The 18934-nt window shown below is 37.5% G+C and overlaps 2 protein-coding genes across 3 annotated transcripts in view; one reads left to right on the top strand and one right to left on the bottom strand.

The window, feature by feature from the left end:
• Window positions 1-56: 56 nt before the first annotated feature.
• On the top strand, window positions 57-3335 carry rhbdd3 (rhomboid domain containing 3). The gene is made up of 5 exons (XM_039658573.2): window positions 57-510; window positions 589-972; window positions 1519-1648; window positions 1815-2027; window positions 2121-3335. Exons 1-5 carry the CDS (start codon window positions 348-350, stop codon window positions 2278-2280), a joined length of 1050 nt encoding a protein of 349 aa, XP_039514507.2. The 5' UTR covers window positions 57-347; the 3' UTR covers window positions 2281-3335.
• A 695-nt stretch (window positions 3336-4030) lies between these two features.
• The window catches only part of emid1 (EMI domain containing 1), a 69907-nt gene continuing 55003 nt past the window's right edge, over window positions 4031-18934 (bottom strand). The window contains exons 10-18 of one of the 2 annotated variants that reach the window (XM_039659808.2): window positions 16572-16667; window positions 13943-14023; window positions 12089-12141; window positions 11948-12010; window positions 11819-11863; window positions 11636-11680; window positions 11423-11434; window positions 6978-7062; window positions 4031-5060 (exon numbers count right to left, since the gene is read on the bottom strand). In XM_039659808.2, the coding sequence (XP_039515742.2) occupies window positions 4924-5060; window positions 6978-7062; window positions 11423-11434; window positions 11636-11680; window positions 11819-11863; window positions 11948-12010; window positions 12089-12141; window positions 13943-14023; window positions 16572-16667 (617 nt within the window). In that variant the 3' untranslated portion in view covers window positions 4031-4923. The remainder of the gene's footprint in view (window positions 5061-6977; window positions 7063-11422; window positions 11435-11635; window positions 11681-11818; window positions 11864-11947; window positions 12011-12088; window positions 12142-13942; window positions 14024-16571; window positions 16668-18934) is intronic. The other variant, XM_039659810.2, reaches the window with a different exon arrangement.

Here is an 18934-nt window from a genome sequence, read left to right as displayed (position 1 = left end):
TTAAAACATATTCGGAGACTCCCACAAATGCGCTTGTCCGAAAGAGGAAGTTATTCGCTGTCAAAATAAAAGGGCTGGCGAATGACATTGGTATGGGTGTAGCTTGGTCTTATTTGTTTATTATTTAAAAGTTGTTTAAAAATATATTTATATATTTGTGCACATCGTACGTACACTCGTTCGTTGAAGTATTTGTAAAACAGACCTCAAGATGCTAGCGTGAGCGTCGTAAACTGACAATTAAGTTCAACTGGATAACGTTACATGATACACCTGCCCTAAGCTCAAATCTAAATAGATACTTGTAATGATAGAAACCCATCAGGTGATGGGTTTTTCAGTTTACAATGCTCGATCATCTTTTTTCAGCATGGATGTGGTTTGGATCAAACCGGCCAGGATATTGTAGTGGAACATTTGTAATAGTCATATTCATTTTATTGACTTGGCTCTGTGGTATTCACGCCAGCCTAAGTTTAGGACCAGGTGGGGAATTTCCTGGATTTTATGGTAAGCAATACGCGAATGTATAAAGACTGTGGTTTACATGGAAGGCGTTCAGTTTCTAATGTTTCTTGTTCATTGCAGACTTTATCTTCTACGCCTTCAGTAATGAAGAGTTGACCTCATTTCTCTACAACATCACCCTGCTGCTGTGGATCGGGCCCTGTCAGGAGAGAAGATGGGGCACTTTTGTCTTCCTAGCTCTCTCTTTTATCTCCACTGTGCTTCTTCCTCCTATCTATGGCCTTTTTCTCTTTGTTACCGGGGATGAAGCCAGCAGGGTTAGTGGATACTCAGCCACCCACCTTGCCCTGCTCACAGCTCAGTGTCGGCAAGTGAAGCAGAGACGGGTCCTGCGCTTTGTTCCTGTCTGGTTCTTGCCTTGGCTCTTCTTGCTCCTCGACCTCTTTCTGCTTCCCAGTGCTCCAGGACTGCTGCATTTTTATGCCATTTGTCTGGGACTCAACTGTATCCTTTAAACCAGTTCTTCTCATCCTTTTTGACTTTAAGGCCCCCCAGATGCTTTTCTCCCTAATATAGGATATTTCCGATATAAAATATTTCCAGCGTTCTGCTGTATTATGACAAAGCTGCCTGTTTTCAAACTTTTTTGTTAACAGAAAGTTTGGTTAAACTGATAGTCCACCTAACAGTCAAATATATTTCATCATTTACTCACCCTTGTGTCATTCCAAACCTCTTTTCATGTATGTTTGCAACACAAAAGAAGACATTTTGAAGAACGTTGTTTTATCAAGCTTTAATTCAGTGGGAACCGAAACCAAAACTGTTTAGTTACCACATTCTTCAAATGATATTCTTTTGTGTTCAAGGTTTAGAAAAACATGAGGTTGAGTAAATATATATATATAATCATTTTAATTTAGATAATTTTATATCACCCTGCAGCCCCCTTGGATGTTTGAGGTTTCCTGGTTTAGATCTGTGTTACACTAATATCATTTTGTGATATTTATTGCCTTAATAAAACAATGCCCTTAATATATTATACAGACAATAATGAGTTTATTGAAATACTGGAGCAAATAGAGAGACTGGGTGCATGTTCCTGCTTGCCAAAATGGGCCTACATCCCTGTTACCTCTCATCCATACCTGCCAGTTTACCACAACACCTCAATAAGGTTAGTTTCTGCCAATATTTCCCATTGATATGGTTGTAAAATGCTTTGGGTGTACAGTAGTACATATGACAGTGCTATATAAATGCCTCATTCTTCAATTCAATCATGAAATCATGTCATGCAACTAGAATAACTAACAAACTATGTTTTTATTATTATGTAATAGACCAGAGCCTTCAACCAGTAGATCCCAGTTGGAGGATCATTCGGCATGGCAACATTCTGTGTCAGAGTGGCATCAGGAGCCTTTGTTGGCAACAGATTCACAGTTGTTAGAGGAGCAGATGCTGAGAGCAGGGATATTAGCATCACTCCACGATGCACCAGAAGGTGAAGCGGACAAAGTGGAAGTACCCAAGTCCTCAGTGTCCTCATTAAGGTCAGTTCATAGTGTGAATTAGTGTTTTTTCATCTATAGAGATATCTTAAATGCTTAAGTTCATGCTGTGCATCTAATCTCCTGTACATTCAGGTTGCAACAGCTGGAGAAGATGGGCTTCCCCACAGAGAAAGCTGTTGTGGCTCTGGCCGCTACAGGGCAGTTGGATGGAGCGATCTCTTTGCTTATTGATGATCAGATTGGGGAGGAGGCTGTGGTCATCTCTAAAGGGAAGAAGCCATCATCGTCATAGCTCAGAGAGACTGCTTCAAATTGAAGCTGTCCTATAGCATCACTCTAGTGTAATTCCATTACTTAGGCGAAGCATCGGACTTCAGGGTGAACTGTTACTTTGTTTTTACAACTTCATAACTTTTGGATGTGCAAGAAAAAAAATCTAGTGAATTATTTGTGGTTTGTTATTTATGTTATGGTTTTGGCAGCTTTTATGATATAAACCCATACTCTCAATTTGTCCCAGTGGTTGAGACATGGACGTTCCAAGAAACCTCTACACGGACACGGTGTCATTAAATCCACATTATTAGAATGTCGGGCCAAGAGAGTCATGTGCATATGTCAGTATTTAAGCCCTATTTTAGTCACGTTTTTTTATTTTTTTGGGCTGCAGATTGTTCTTTATTAAAATATTGTCAAATATTCAGGAAATACTAAGTATGATAAGAACGTGAATTGTCTTAAAAAAGAAACACAACAAAGTTTATTTTGATTTTAACACCGAAGTAAGACTTTGCACGCTGGCAAGACAAATTCACACGAGGCTAGAAATGAAAAAAATACAGGTGACGTTACATGAATTGGTATACAGAATAAGAAAAACATCAATCGCTAATAATCATCTATAAATAATTAATACAACAATATTTATATAGGAATACAAAGACATGGAAAAGCATTGACGAAGGAAACCAGTCCTATGCATGTGCATGTAACTGATGGAAAGACATGCATGGAACACAAAAACAGAATTCAAGTTATACGAGTAGTTTTCCCACTTCCCCTTGTGCTCCAGTTAGATCTTATTTAGTTTATGGAACTCTAGCTCACACAATGGCAAAAACATTTTTTAGGGTTACTTAATAATTATCCTAAACTAGAGGAGAATCCTAAAATTGAATTCAGAACCACTTAAACTCATGCTTTAACAAAACAATTTTAAAACCATTGAAACGATTCGTTTTCACTAATTCAAATCTGGTTACAGCTTCGAAAGGGAGAGGAAACCAAAGCCATTTTCTATTTCAACTAAATTGTCTATTAAAGTTTATACATGTTTATGTCCTTCAATTGTCCTTTCTCTTTGAAGAACAAGGTGATTCTCTAATCTATCTACATAGTGCATTTAATCCAAGCAACAGAATATGAAATCAGTTTTTATCATTGGGGAAAGTGTGGTGTTTGGCTGAATAGCAGAATCGTTACGTGCATTTTCCTCATTACAGTACATTTGCTGAAAGGGATAGTTCACTTTGAAATTAATTTTTGATATGTTTTAGCTTACCTCAAGGGCATCCAAGATGTAGATGTCTTTGTTTCCACAGCTTTTTCAATTTTGACATTTTTTGGTCAAACCGTTGTTGTCTGTCAGTCCTATAATGCAGTTTTAGGGGGTCCACCTCAAAGAGCATGCACAGAGAAGTCAAAATTAAACATGATTTAATGATCACACTGATGGCCTAAGAAACTAAACAGTAGTCATATAGTTTTTACCTCTTGTTAACAGCCGTCGAACTGATCTGAATCAGATGTCCAACTGAACCGTCTTCTTCTTCTTCTTCCTTTTCTTTTATTGGCGGTTGGCAAACAACTTTTAAGTGTGCAACCAAAGCCCGTCTACTTTCTCTGGTGCAACTGAACCGTCTCCAGATGTTGCGCCGGAAGTGATCTCTCGCGCATCTACGTCACTCATTGTTTACACGGAGATTTTGGAAGTTTTACCTTTCACTAAACATATTTAGATATACGGTAATACTTCCGAAATCTCCGTGTAAACAATGAATGACGTAGATGCGTGAGAGATCACTTCCGGCGTAACGTCTGGAGACGGTTCAGTTGGACATCTGATTCAGATCAGTTTGACGGCTGTTAACAAGAGGTAAAGACGATATAAATACTGTTCGTTTTCTCACACAAACCGCTTGTTTCATGTCTTGGGCCATCAATGTATACTTACATTTACGAGTCATTAAATCATGTTTAATTTTGACTTCTCTGTGCATGCTCTTTGAGGTGGACCCCCTAAAACTGCATTATAGGACTGACAGACAATAACGGTTTGACCAAAAAATGTCAAAATTGAAAATGCTGTGGAAACAAAGACACCTACATCTTGGATGCCCTTGATGTAAGCTAAAACATATCAAGATTTAATTTCAAAGTGAACGATCCCTTGAAGTCACTATGAGCTCCTAACAGCAGCTGGAAAGAATAATAATATGGTTTGATGCTCTCCGTTCTTCATCTCCACCATTTATGCCGTTTTGTACAAGCACCAATACCGTTCCTCTATATCGTATTCTAAAACATGTTTCCTTTTTTTCATGTGAATCGAGTATCAAACAATAGGTTGATAAATTCCTTCTGAGACTGCTTGTGTTCATTATGTCATAAGAGTGACACAACATGATGGCAAACCACAATTATTTGCCAGAGGAGAGGTGCTTGGAACCTGTGGAGTCCCATTAGAGGTGGTTAATTTATACAGCACCATATGGTCTTCCCTGAGGTGTCTCCCCCCTTCTGGATTAACTGGAATACTCCAAGGCGGTTGGATCTGTAATATGTTTAGGACCTGTGTAGTTGTTGCCAGCTCAGCTGATTTACAGATATCGGAATTGATATGGAAAGGATGGCTTCACTCTTTGGAATATGCAGACTACTTCCCTCGAACCTTGGTCTCAGCAGTGATTAAGGGAGAGTTGACCCGCAAAGATGACATTCTTGCCCTCTTAATCCGGTAGACATCGGGAGATGGTGTGCCAAAGAAGCCATCTCCTGACCCTAGATCTGGTTCTGTTGAAGGAAGAGAGAGTTAAGACTGCTAAGTGCTAATCTGTTACTCAAAATACTTTGTAAAGTGGCTGATGAATAATAGTCCAATGATTCAGTTCATTCTTAGAGAAGTGGCATATGTTATCCGTTTTCACGGTTTTACCAAATTGAGATGAAGAAAGGTGGCAACAGGACTCAATAATGTTACAATAATTTAAAGTCTTGTAACTGTTGGCGATAGTCGAGAAAACTTAAAAGGTTGCAAGCATTGATGTCCAAAACAAATGACTCGTATATCGATTCTTGTGAACAAATAACTGATTTTGTTCTCCGAGATTCACAGAACAGTCTTAAATCCGCTCTAGAGTTAGCGGTTTGAATCAGATTCGCTCACTTCGAATAATTCAGAGGCACTTGTTTACAATTGACTCCCTGACTGAAGCATGAGTATTTTATTTTATATATAATTTTTTTAAAGTGATCTAAAAAACATTACTGTGATGTGTACTTTAGGTTTGTTAAATCAGAGTCCTGTTGTATAAAATAATCAATTATATTCTAAAAATAATTCTAATTTATTTAAACACACACACACACATATATATATATATGTAGTATTGTTGCCTATCGTTTAGCACAGGAAGTTCAATTATTACGATTGATTTCATAAAATATTTTTGTTAGTAAAATTAATAAATACATCCTAAAAGTAATTCTAAAATACTTTGGCACAAATACGATTATTATCACTAGAGTGACAGCATCAAATCAGAAATTTATACTAAATACAACTAGAAAACAGATAAATATATACATTAAAATGAAGGAGTAATGATATATGAAGAGTTCAGATGCAAAAGCTTCTAAATGCCATTTGAAATTTTCTTCTTTAATGATGATTTTTATCAAACTTGTATATTTAAGTTCAGTAATTTCACTTAAACGGCAATGATAATTACCTATTAATTGTTATTTAAGTGAAATTACTGAAGTTTGATAAAAAATCATCATTAAAGAAGAAAATTTCAAATGGCTTTTGCATCTGAACTCTTCATATATACTATAATAAACATCCTTTAATCATAGCACACAATCTTTGTCAAGCAATCCTTCATTTAACAAATAAGAAGTTGTTTGGTTCCTAAATACTTATATTTAGGAACCAATTTTAACCTAGTCATTTTTGAGTCTGGAGCCCTGTGGTATTACTGTGTTTTGGTGGGTAATGATGGGTCTCCACTCACAGGAAGAAGTGGCTAAAGTGGTTAAAAATCTTTAGTAATTCAAAGGATGTTGGTTCAAACTTCAGGGGTGGTTCATGAACTGATGTTTTACTGCGGTTCCCATTATCACATCGCATGCTTGAGTGAGGCACTGAATCCGGGCTGTTGCACGGGTCTGTCTCCATAGTAAATGTACCATAAGTCACTATAGGGAAAGCATCTACTAAATACATAGTGATGGTGTGGCATTATACAGAAAAGCAACTTAATGAGAGGTAAACTGGGAAATACTGCTGGAGTCTGGCCCTTGGATGGAGTCTTTTTTGGATTCATACAATCCCCCCTGTGAGCTGATCTTCTAACTGGCCAGGAGATGGCAGTAGATTGACTTGTTTGGACGAGGGGAAGCGGGCATTACCTGGCCAGATGATCGCCTCCAGCAGCTGCACCCTGCGAGCCAGCAGCTCTAAGTCAGCCTGCAAGTCTTGGAACTTCTTCAAATTAAAGTCCTATCAAAGATCAAAAGTTTTGAAAGCATGGTGGGGGTTGGGCTCATGGATGGCAGGTGGAGTACTTGGCCCCTGTCCTCCACCACACTTTGCTCCTCGCTCAATTTCCAAAGGTGTTGTGGGATAAAAGACGCACTGAAATCTCTGACCCTTGTCCTAAGTCCTTTTAAAAACAAACCTAAACCTAGTTCTGGCCTTCTACTCACCATGGATACCGATCATAGTCTCGAGGATTAAAACCCTCTCGGCTAAGATCTTCAGGGCCTCGCGGATTTGGTGTATCCCATCCCCCTGTGGAGATAGATACAGCCGTCAAGGTATTGGGCACAAGCCAAACAAAAGCGCTCGCCAAGATGCAAAGTCATTCTGTTAATCAATTACATTAATCTCAATCCATTACCGTAGTTAGCGGGTTAAGCTCTCAGCTTCATTCACTACGAAACTCCAGTTAACTAAACATCAAATTAAGCTCTGCCTGTCTTATTTCATTCATTTCTTCTGTGGCCATGCCGTAAGTCTTGACAAAAAGCATGCAGGGTTTTTTTTTTTTTTTTTTCAGGCCAAAGGCTCCTTAGAGCAAATCAAGACCAAATGTTCAACCATTTTAGATTTGAACATGCATGTAACATTCCCAGTACACTCAGACTATGTTACAAAAAAAAAACCCCAAGAGGTGAGCAGCTTTGTTCAAACTAAAGAAATATTGGAGTCATCTGGACCATTTTTTGTACTTGGTTGACTATACATACATTTCTTTAGTCTTTAGTCTGCTCATCTCAAGGTAAAATATGCTCTTACACCAAAGCCACCGTTATTAGCTCGCACTGAAGACATGGCTATCAAATACTGGTGTCCAATCAGAGCCAGTAATTCATTTCAACATAATACTTTTAAATACCTAATGAATTATGACCATTTTAAGTTCATGGAATTAAGGTTGGGTATCAATACAGATTTTTTAGATTCACAAGCTATTTTCTTTACCTATTCATAAAATTCTCACTTTCCTGATACTGTAAACTATACAGGCCAGTGTTTCAGATTGATTCAAAATGGTAACACTATCTTTAAAGAACTAGCTCATATGAGTCATTTGTTTCAGGAATATGTTGCAATTCAATATAAAGTAGAGTCTGTAGATACTTATTGTGAATCAGGCCACACTAAAGGAGTAGTTCACTTTTTTAAAAAAAACTCACCCCCATGTCATCCAAGATATCCATGTCTTTCTTTCTTCAGTCGAAAAGAAATTAAGGTTTTTGATGAAAACATTCCAGGATTTTTCTCCATATAATGGACTTGAATGGGAACCAAACGGTTCAAGGTCCAAAGGACAGTTTCACTGCAAACAGTTCAAAGGGCTTTAAACGATTTCAGACGATGAATAAGGGTCTTATCAAGCAAAACGATCGCTCATTCAAAAAAACAACAACAAAGTTTAAGTTTTATAAGCTCAAATGGTCGCCTTGCTCTGTTAGGGTTAGGGTGCGATGTGCGTTTGTGACTCTCCTATTCAAACTCGTTCATCAAAATGAACAAATCTTTTCCCGAGTCAACTCGTTCATTTCGTTCGTTGAATGAACCAAATTACACAAAAAAAGATTAGTTCATTTTGATAAACGAGTTCGAAAAGGAGAGTCACGAACACGCATCACAGAACAGAGCAAGGTGACCATTTGAGCTTATAAAACTTAAACTTTGTTATTTTTTTTAAATGAGATCGTTTTGATCGTTTTGCTTGATAAGCGTTGCTTGTTATTCATCGTCTGAAATCGTTTAAAGCCATGTGAACTGTTTGCAGTTTGCTCTGAAACTGTCTTTTGGACCTTGAACCGTTTGGTTCCCATTGAAGTCCATTATATGGAGAAAAATCCTGGAATGTTTATCAAACATTGAGTAAATTGGGTGAGTAAATCATCAGCAAAAGTTTTTTTTTAAAGTGAACTACACCTTAACCACATTTTTTTTTTTGATTCACTAAAAAGATCTGTCAAAGAGTCATTCATTTCACACTGAATAACTAAAAAGAATGGGTTCACTTGTTTATTTGTTCAAAGAGTCATGTTTTTGTTAATTGGACTACACTGGAAGAGTTATGTTTTTCATGCAGCCTGCGAGGTCAATACAATTAACGATTTTTCTTTTTATTGCCTCATATACTGTGAACAACTCACATTAACAACTCAGCAAAATACTAAAATACTAATACTGAAATATTAATTGGAAAATCAATATTTTTTACCCAGCGCTACATGGAATCAAAAGACAAAATAATAATAATTAAAAAACAGATCTAACAGAAAAAAATCTTGAGCTATTTTACAAAAAAAAAATCTGCAGAAATACTTAAGTTATGTGGCTTTGGTAGGCATTTCTAGAACAGTGTAAAGAACTGGTCACATAACGTACATTCTACACAACAGTCTCAAGCTCAAGCACATGTTAGAAAAACAGTGTTATTGATGAAGTCAGGAAAGAGTTATGTAAAAGTTAGTGCCTGTGAAAGATCTAGATTCTAGCCAAACAACATATAATATCATTTCTTGAAAAAATAATACCATATTCATTAAGAGATGCAAGTATGGCTATGGTCCAGAATGTTTCCCTATGGTATTATATGAGTGCTAGGCCTCAAAATGATAAATGTGAAGCGATTAATCTTCAAATAATTGTATGGTCTTTGTGCATTATGTATACATCTCTAAGGAGTCTACATACAGCATCTACAGGATTTAATTGAATTATCTGATTAATAACACACAAATGGCCCACATCTGGGATCGACAGGCCATGCGGAAAACCATCCGTCAACATGTGAACTAAAGAGGCTGTTCAATATAGCAAGCCTTTCACAACGGATTGAGTGTGATGGCGTAATGCAATTAAACACAACGTTTGTTTGACTATTGATCGTTCAATGCTGTTAAACTCAAAATGGAATGGTTAGATGTAAGTTGAGTGGGCGAAAAGGAAGATCAGAAGCAGCGCAATAAGATGGGAACATGCAGCAATGCACTGAGGGATACTGAACGATAGCTGTATCGATCTACACGTCCATCCACACACCAAATCCCTGCAAATGCTAAAATGGAGCATATACACAACACACGTTTCTACTTTTTTCTCATTTCTCCTCCTCCCGTGGTTTTGATCTAGCAGTTTGGTTGCTGAATCCTGATTAATCATTTAATCACACACAAAGGTTATATCAACAGCACTACAAAGCAAAGATTGAACTTCTCTGTGTGTTGGGTATATGCCAGAGCTAGTAGCTAAGAGACTGGTGGCTGTGAAAGGCAGCCATGGGGACAGTAACGGAAAGGAGTCAGCTTTAGAGGACAGGGGAAACACTCAAGACAGCCCCAACCACCAACCAATCAAAATCAACAACATTAACAACATAATTGCACATTCAGAAGAGATTATGCCCTTGTATGCTAATCTGAGTAGGGTTGGGTATTGTTTGAATTTGAACGATTCTGATTCCGATTCCGATTCCTTGTTTCGATTCCGGTTCCTAACGATTCTCGATTCCGATTCTTTTAAGAGGCAGGGTCAAAAAAGTTTAGCTAACCTTGCTAACCAACGGCCTTTCTGAAGGAAATACTCCTTCTGTAAAAATACTCCTTTTGACACAAATTTTGCATTTTGCCGAGATTTCGTTATTTTTAGAAAAGTGAAGCCACACTTTGGATCGCCGACGTAAGGTACTCATGTTCGACTTGCGTGGTTATGCCAACACTTCCAGTAGACGCTTCTTCATTGGTGTTGTTCAGCGGTTTCTTCTTCCGCTCGGCGGACTGTGAATATCGAAACTGTTACGTCTGGTCAGGAACGAAACAGAGAGTGAATCCAATCGCAAGCTTTTACTAATAACACTAGCCGATAATCCAGGGAACTCAGAACAGGACAGAGAAACAGACAGGAACCAAGTAACATTTAAACAACAACCGACAGGCAACAACTGAAACAAAGGGGTTTAAATACACAGACAAACAAGCCAATCAAGATAACAAGGGGGCGTGGTTGATAAACACCTGTGGACACTGAGCAACAACATGACAAAAGACAAGACACATGGCAGGATCACATGACCAACAAGGAATCACGTGATAAATAAAACACAACAAAACCCACACGTGACAGAAACTAGGAATCGAAATTTTAACTTTTGAACGATTCCGGGAAAAACGAAAAGTTAGTCTCGGTTCCAATCGATACTCGATTCTCGATACCCAACCCTAAATCTGAGACAAGATCAGAAACCCCTAAACCCCCTATAGGCAGTGAGAAGCCAAAAACTTATCTCAAATAAGTCATAAAGGGCAACCTCTTGTTCAAAAACACATGGAAACAATATCAGTGCACACAAAACCGAGACATATAATGTGCTAACCGTGAGTACTGTAAGTAAGCAATGAACAGCATTTGTGGAGCAAATCCTTTCAGTGGAGTTTTCATTCATTCGTAATTTTCCATCAATTTGGGATGAGAAAGTCAATCTGCCCTGATTTTTCATGATGAAAATTACACTGATGGATTTGTTGTGATTGCTGATGTTAAAACACAGATGAACGGCAGGATGAGCAATGAAAAACCTAAAGGAACCAGGAACGACAAAAACGTCACGGCAAATGTCAAAATCTCTTACGTTCAAATCGCTCTAGAACATTGAAAAGCAGGCATAAGGAAAGAGATTATTTTCGCATTAAAATCAGTGCATTTAAACAGCTCTTAAGTGCATGACTGACATATTCCCTGCATTCATGAACTCAGGAACTGATCATTTATCTCCTTCCTGGAAAAGGTTGAGCATAAATGGGAGTGAGTGTGTCAAACAGGACTCCTGATGGGCTTGTCTTACCGGAAGACCTTTCTCCCCTGGCTCTCCTTTAAGGCCTTGCTCTCCCTAGGAAGAAAAAGCGTGAATAATGATCTAAATTTCAGCCTGTTTCTCACACAAAATTACTGTACGACTTCAGAAGACTTGTTACAAGTTGAATGGACTACTCTTTAGTGCTGTCTTTGGAAAAGGTAGGCATCTTACCGGCTCTCCTTTAAACCCTCTCTCTCCTGGATATCCAAGAGGTCCCTGAGGAGTTACATTAAGAGTAAGAAATGCACAGAATATACAGGAAGTGTTGCACTGTGGGGAGGTTTAAGCTTGTGCACTCACTCTTTCGCCTCGTTCGCCCTTCGGACCCACCGGGCCTTGCAAACCAGGAGCTCCCGACTTTCCCTGATTACATGAGAAAAGTATAACATATTAGTACACACACTCACATAAGGGTTATTTGCTTATCAGCCATAAACTTACAGTTTGTCCCATTGGGCCTGGTGGTCCAGATGGTCCTATTGGTCCAGGAGGACCTGCAAAAGACATAGTTAACATATCTGAATAAAACCATTCGTGGTCTAATTTTATTCTATTTGTCCAAGGCTTTTCCCCAATTGCCGGGTATATTGGGTGACCGTTGATAGCCGGCTGCTTTCAAAAGCTCCACAGTGTATCTGTGCAAGCATTCTGTGAAGAGCCTCAAAGTTTTAAAGTGTTAGTCATTGAGATAATCACAGACATAGTTGTTGAGCGTGTAAATGCAATGACCTATCAGAGGTGTTTAAGTTAGTCACTCAGAATCTGGATTTTTCACTTGATCTCTTTACTTATAAACATTTGAAGGCTAAATGCTGTTTTATGCATCATTTACTTGTAGTGTTTATCATCATAAATAATAAACTTTAATATTTTCATTTTCTATTAGTTAAAATAGTCTCGACAGTTTTTGCTATGGTCACAAAATTGGTCCCAAGAACCCTGAAATTTGACTGGTATTGCTATACCCAATACTCTAATTGTGTAATTGAAATATTACATTTGGGTCCATACATACCCTTGTAACACAGGTGGATACTACTAGGTCATGTTAAAACAGTCTTTTAACATGAAACATGGAAAACTGATAATTAATAATAGCTCAATCAAATAGTCTGAAATAGAAATTATTATGGATCTATGACTGTCTAAAATGATGAAGGAAATTCAAACTAAACATATTACTAGCAGTATTTGAAAAATTAAGGTTAAGTCTTTTCTATAACCTCACCGGTTAAAATAAAAAATTCAGACAAGCAAAAAGCCCATTAGATATAAAGTCAGTGATATCATAACTGTTCTAATCATAACCTGCAGAATGGTTGATTCATTGCCACAAAAAATAGTAATATTTATGTTAAAGATGTGCATGTACATTATTGCAAAGATGGTTACGTGCGCTAAAGGTAGAGTAGAGTGAAATTCATAGTTTATAATCACATTAAAACAATATGTAATTTAAGGGAGGCCAAAAATAATAAGGAAACGTATAAGTCTGTTGATATTTTGATTGTCTGATGTTTTCAATATCCTGTTTGCAGTTTATGGAAAAGTAAAATATGTCAAGAATTAATGGCTGCAATTTTACAAAAGTGAAATAACAACAGAAAATCCCATGATAGCAAATTGGGATACAAACACTGTAAAAAAATATTGATGGTTTAACTTAAAAAAGTAAGTAACCTGGTTGCCTTCAAATTTTAAGTTCATTGAACTGGAAAAAGTGAGTTAATACAATGAAGGAGATTAATTTAACCATCAGAAACTCAAAATTATATGTTATCTGAACTAAATAAATTATTTAAGTTGATTTGACAAAAGAAAATATGTTGTGATTACTACACTGTAACAATTTTTTGTTGGTTTAACTTAAAAAAGTAAGTAACCTGGGTTGCCTTAAAATTTTAAGTTGATTGAACTGGAAAAAGTGAGTTAATACAATGAAGTAGATTAATTTGACCATCATAAACTCAAAATAATAAGTTATCTCAACTAAATACATTTTTATAAAGTTGATTTGACAAAAGAAAATATGTTGTGATAACAAATCTTGAAAATATTTTTTACAGTGAACACAAATTCCTCCTGCATAATGAAATTAAGTTTGATACAAAATGTGTATTATAAAATTCAGCTGCAATTAATCATAATCACATATCACATTCAGTGTGAATGTGGGCTAAATCAACTGACTGTTTTCAAACCAGGCTTAGTTTAAACCTAGTACTCATCCCTGGAATAAATGTCCAATAGTGAGAAATACTTTAAACAAGAAATAAATAATAAAGATTCACTGACCGGTGGGTCCAGGTGGACCATGTGGAGGGGTCACTCGGAGGTCAGGGAAGTTGTTATGTAGAAGACTATCTTTTTTCAGGCCTGTAACAAACAAACATATAACATATCTCAGTCAGAGTGACAGCGATCTGATGAAGAATGTCATTAAGGCTACTCGCCTGTAGATGGCGATGTTTAAACAAGAATAAACGGGTATTTAATTTGTAGCAGGTTGTAGAATATTGGCGCACCAATAATTGAAAAATCGGTTTTGACATTTTGATGTGCTGGCTTTTTATTTTCTGCAATGAAAAGTGAATTAAATCACACACAAAAAAATGACAAAATTACAAGCCAGTGGTTTTCTTTTTTATCATAGCCTAATGGTTTTCTTTGTCTCTTTCTCTTGTGTGGGCTTTATTTTCCCCTTCATTAATTACTCTGCCTACAACACACCCCTGACATTTAGAGCAGTCATTTTATACATTTATAAAATCAAGCAATAAAAACATTTTTAAAAAATGCTATTGGCATTTGTACAACCAGCTCAATAATGTCTGGCTGAATTTATGTATGTCCATTACTGTCAGTTTGGCACTTTTTTGAATATTAATACTTTTCTCTATTTTTATTTTCTTGTCACCGCTTTTGTTGTGTGCATTGCTGCTTTTGAAATATTATGTGCACAATCATGCAAATTAAGTGCTTTGAAAATACATTTTACAAGTCTCCTCACAGTGGACAGAGTAAATGTTTTGTCTTGAAATTACAAAGGCAGATTCCCATCTCTCTCCCTCTCTCTGTCTGTCTGTCGGTGTCCCGCAGCAGGTGAGTTTTCTGCCGTATTCTCTGTGGCTGCAGGGCATCCCTGAGCCCAGACCCAGACAGGAAACTCCAATAAAGACAGTGTTTTTCTATGGAAGCCCCTTGCAGACCCTTTAATTGTCCTGATTACTTTGAAGGTGGAATCATGGGAATAACAGCCTTAAATGAGTTATAAAGTTCTAAGGCCCCTAAATTGAAAATTCTCAAACTTTATGAGGTCTGGGCAGGCCCATGTCTCCTTCAACAGAGAGCAGATATAAAACTGAGCTGAGGTGAAGAGTCAGTTGGCTACACGGGCCAGTCCTCCTCGAGAGTGACGAAACACACACTAAAATATTATTGCTTCTATTCTAAAACACTCCCTCGTGCTTAGAGTTTAACTGAGTGTAAGTCTAAAGACGGCACACACACACACACTTCTACCCTGCTGTTTTGGCCCTGCACATCTGGAAGTGGTTGAGTGACATCAGCAGCAGACAGACAGGTCTGTTTCCCAGCATGTGACTGTTGAGTCTAGCCTGCATTACCTCCTGAAACCTGCCATTTTAATCAAGAGGAAAAGAGGGGCAATGAGAGAAGAGATGCCCATAAGTTAGACTAATTCCTCAATCCATTCCTCTTTCTATTTCTATTGGACTCATTCGAAGCTTCCCATTCACTCTGTTGTCGCACACAACAACGGAAATCGCAAAACTCGTCAAAACGAGATGAATTTGACTTTACTGTTAAATGACTGGCTACTAATGAGGTTTAGACTTGCAGAACTGGCCTGCACCTCACAACTGAACCTGCTCCACATTTAGAGCAACTGACTACAGCATCTGTGTGTGTGTCTGTCCACATACATCCATCTGTTTCTACAGCAATTTCCATCACAACTCGATTCTAAAGGTGTGAAAAATCGGAAGAGCCACATGAAGACAGACAGACAGACAGAGAGAGTTAAAGGGGGGTGAGGGGTACAAAAACAGCAAATGCAGGCAACTGTAACAGCTTTCTAGGATACTTGATTCTGGTTGGTGAGTTGTGGCGTACTGCGGTCAAATATTTTTATATAATGACCACAAAACTGTATAACTGACTGCCTGTCCAAGGAAATGATTTCCTTCATAGCTATGCTAGTATATATATATATATATATATATATATATATATATATATATATTATTTGATAAGCAGCCATACACTAACATTCAAAAGTTTGTTTTAGAAAGAAGTCTTTTATGCTAACAAAGCATGCATTTATCCAATCGAAAATACAGGAAAAATCAGTAATATTGTGAAATATTACAATTAAAAATAACTTTTTACTATTTTTAGACATTTTATTTTAGCATATGAAACTGAAGATGTTATAGAAAATTCAGCTTTGCCAAATATCCAGCATCATTACTCCAGTCTTCAGTGTCACATGATCCTTCAGAAATCATTCTATGCTGATTTGCTGCTCAAGAAACATTTCTTATTATTAAACAGTTACGAGACCGCAATACTTTTTCACGATTTTTTGATGAAAAAAAGTTCAAAAGAACAGCATTTAAAATAGAAATATTTTGTAATATTATAAATGTCTTTATTGTCACTTATAATCAATTTAATGCAGTATTTATTAAAAATAATAACAGTATTATTTTAATTTGTTTTAAACGTACTAACCCCAAAATGTTAACAATAGTAGGCTATACTAAGTGTGGGAAAGTGCAACCCCTAAGAGTGATAAAAGACCACTTTACTTTACATCCAGGTCCGTATGAACCTTGTTTTTTGGGGTTTTCTTTTGTGATAATGACTGGATGACAGCCACTTAAATAACTCATACTCATACCAGCATCTTGTTCAAGTGGTGGGCCAGGGGGCCCGGGAGGGCCGGGTGGCCCAGGGAGGCCCCTCTCTCCTGGGAGGCCTGGTGGTCCCTGTGGACCTGAGGAGAAAGCAAAAAAAATTTGAAAACTCAAACACACACAGACACACACATTTCAAACCATCTTTCCTCTGATTAGTCAATTATAAGGCACTGTTGGAAGTGAAAGAGCACAGATTGAGGTAGAATGAGGTATTTAGTTTCGATACATGGCTGTTCTAGAAAAGGGGTTAATAAGAGGGGCATGAGAGTGATGTGTATTTGTGTGTGACTGTGTGTGTGGGCTGTAATTAACAGGAGGGGGTTCATAATGGCCATGTGCTGGGCTCTAACAGAGAGAGCTGGGAAAACTCAAATAAACACCGCTAAATGCCGGAGCATATTAGCGACTCTGGTGTGTAATAAATTAAAACCTGGCTGGTGACTGCGCTGATTCATACAGCTCTCTTTCTGGATGTGTATGTGTGTGAGTGTGTGTGCACGCATCTACACAATATCCCTCCAGCTGGTTCCTTATTGCCTGTTAGTTTTGAAGGGAAAAAATAAAGGAAAGAAAGGCTACATATTACGGCTGGTGTGCGAGATCGCAGAACAAGGTTTTCATCTGCCTGTCTTTGTTTCTTTTCTCCGTTCCTGTCCAGTCTGTCCTCCATACTCTCCTCTGTCATCCCTGCATCCTTCTCACCCCATTTATCACCAGTCTCTCCTTTAGGGGTTTTAAAGGTGATGCAATGCAAAAATATAATGTTTACTAAGGTTATTTGATGAGATGTAGGATAAAATTCCTGATTTAACAGTAACTGGCAAATTCACTAAACAGTTGTGTCATTTTTGCACATAGTATTGCAGTGCAAAAACCTGTTTCTTATTATTCACTAACCACACACAATCCAGCTTAACCAGACACTAAATGTACTGAAACAGCACATGACGTAAAAGGAATAGTTCACTTAAAAATGAAAATTCTGTCATAATTTACTTACTCATCTCACGTTTACAAGCCAGCGTCTTTATTGCAACGTTAACCTATTGGCCACTGTTTTACATAATGGATATGCTTATTCAATTCAATGTTTGTGGTAGATAATAGATCATGTCGTCAATATTATAATATCAAGCTACCATAGATGAATCTGCAAATTTGAAAAATCGATTTGCATTATAGCCTGAGGCAAGACACTTTCACCAGAAAAATAAATAACAAACATGACTATCAGCCTGCAGTGCAGACATAGGATAGTTATCCTGACTGTATATTTTGTTCGTCTAATCATGTATCACTTACTGTACTTAGAATGTAGCCACTACCAAATTCAGTAATCAGTATACTTTCACATCTCGAGCTGGCGTGAGCTGCCCGCCCCGACTCTACAGGGATGTTTGAGTGTGTTAAGCGCCCTCAAAATAAAGCAATGCGGTCTACTTTGGATGCGGCGAGGGGCAAAGCTACACAACACATTGCTAACAGTAAACTGATAGTTTCTTACGCATTTTACATTTGCAAGGCGGGGGAAGATTGATACACCGGACCGGAGTTTTTGTAGAGTAGTATTATGAATTAATGTTTTTAAAATAGTATTAGTATAAAACAATCACTCGTTCGTTCATTTTGGCGTACCCTATGGATGAGTGGCGCCAGTGAGCTAACACTGGACCAATATTGATCCTCATAGCCACCCTCCCTTTTTCTCTTTCTACTGTCCTCCGACAAAACCTTTGGCCTCTTGGTTTTAATGGCTGCTTCAGCCATGACAACATACAGAGGTAAAAAAAAAAAAAAAAGCTCATTGGAGCATTTAGGGAAATGGGGGAAGTGATGTATCCCGTAAAGCAGTCAAATTTTGTAGTTCTTTTTGTGCTCGGGTTCATACCCGCTCCCTGAAGTTACATGGTGCCAGTAAAAGCGATATCTGTACGGTCACTGTCAGGCTATGGCAGACCTGTCATTCAACCTATTGTAAGTCGATGTGCCATCTCAAGGGTTTTGGAAAAATTATTATAATGGTTGAAAATGTTACATAGTGCTGCTTTAAGTACTGTCAGTCTTTTCTCTGTAAACATGCCCTCTTTCTATGTAAATTAGGCATGTGAATTGGGCTTATTATTATCTCTGTTGATAATAAAAAATCATAAAATCAATCAAATAAAAAAGATCAAACAATGTAGACAGCATGTGTAAATAAACAGCCGTAATGGTGGACAAAATTCATTCTTAGACAGTGTCACAACACAGGTCACAAGTGGAGTCTGCTGCTTTGTGGAATGCTAATTGAGTGAATAATAGTTCATTGTGTATGTAAGAGTGTCATGTAAAGAGGATGTCCTGT

Source organism: Pimephales promelas, chromosome 4 (genome assembly GCF_988280905.1).
Source record: "Pimephales promelas chromosome 4, fPimPro1.hap1.1, whole genome shotgun sequence".
Lineage (NCBI taxonomy): Eukaryota > Metazoa > Chordata > Actinopteri > Cypriniformes > Leuciscidae > Pimephales > Pimephales promelas.
This window is presented reverse-complemented; position numbering and strand designations above follow the sequence as displayed.

Coding starts and splice junctions, on each gene's coding strand:
- rhbdd3 (XM_039658573.2), top strand. CDS start 348: ATGCTCGATCATCTTTTTTCAGCATGGATGTGGTTTGGATCAAACCGG. Junction 973..1,518: donor CATTTGTCTGGGACTCAACT/GTATCCTTTAAA, acceptor TATATTATACAG/ACAATAATGAGTTTATTGAA. Junction 2,028..2,120: donor TCCTCAGTGTCCTCATTAAG/GTCAGTTCATAG, acceptor CTGTACATTCAG/GTTGCAACAGCTGGAGAAGA.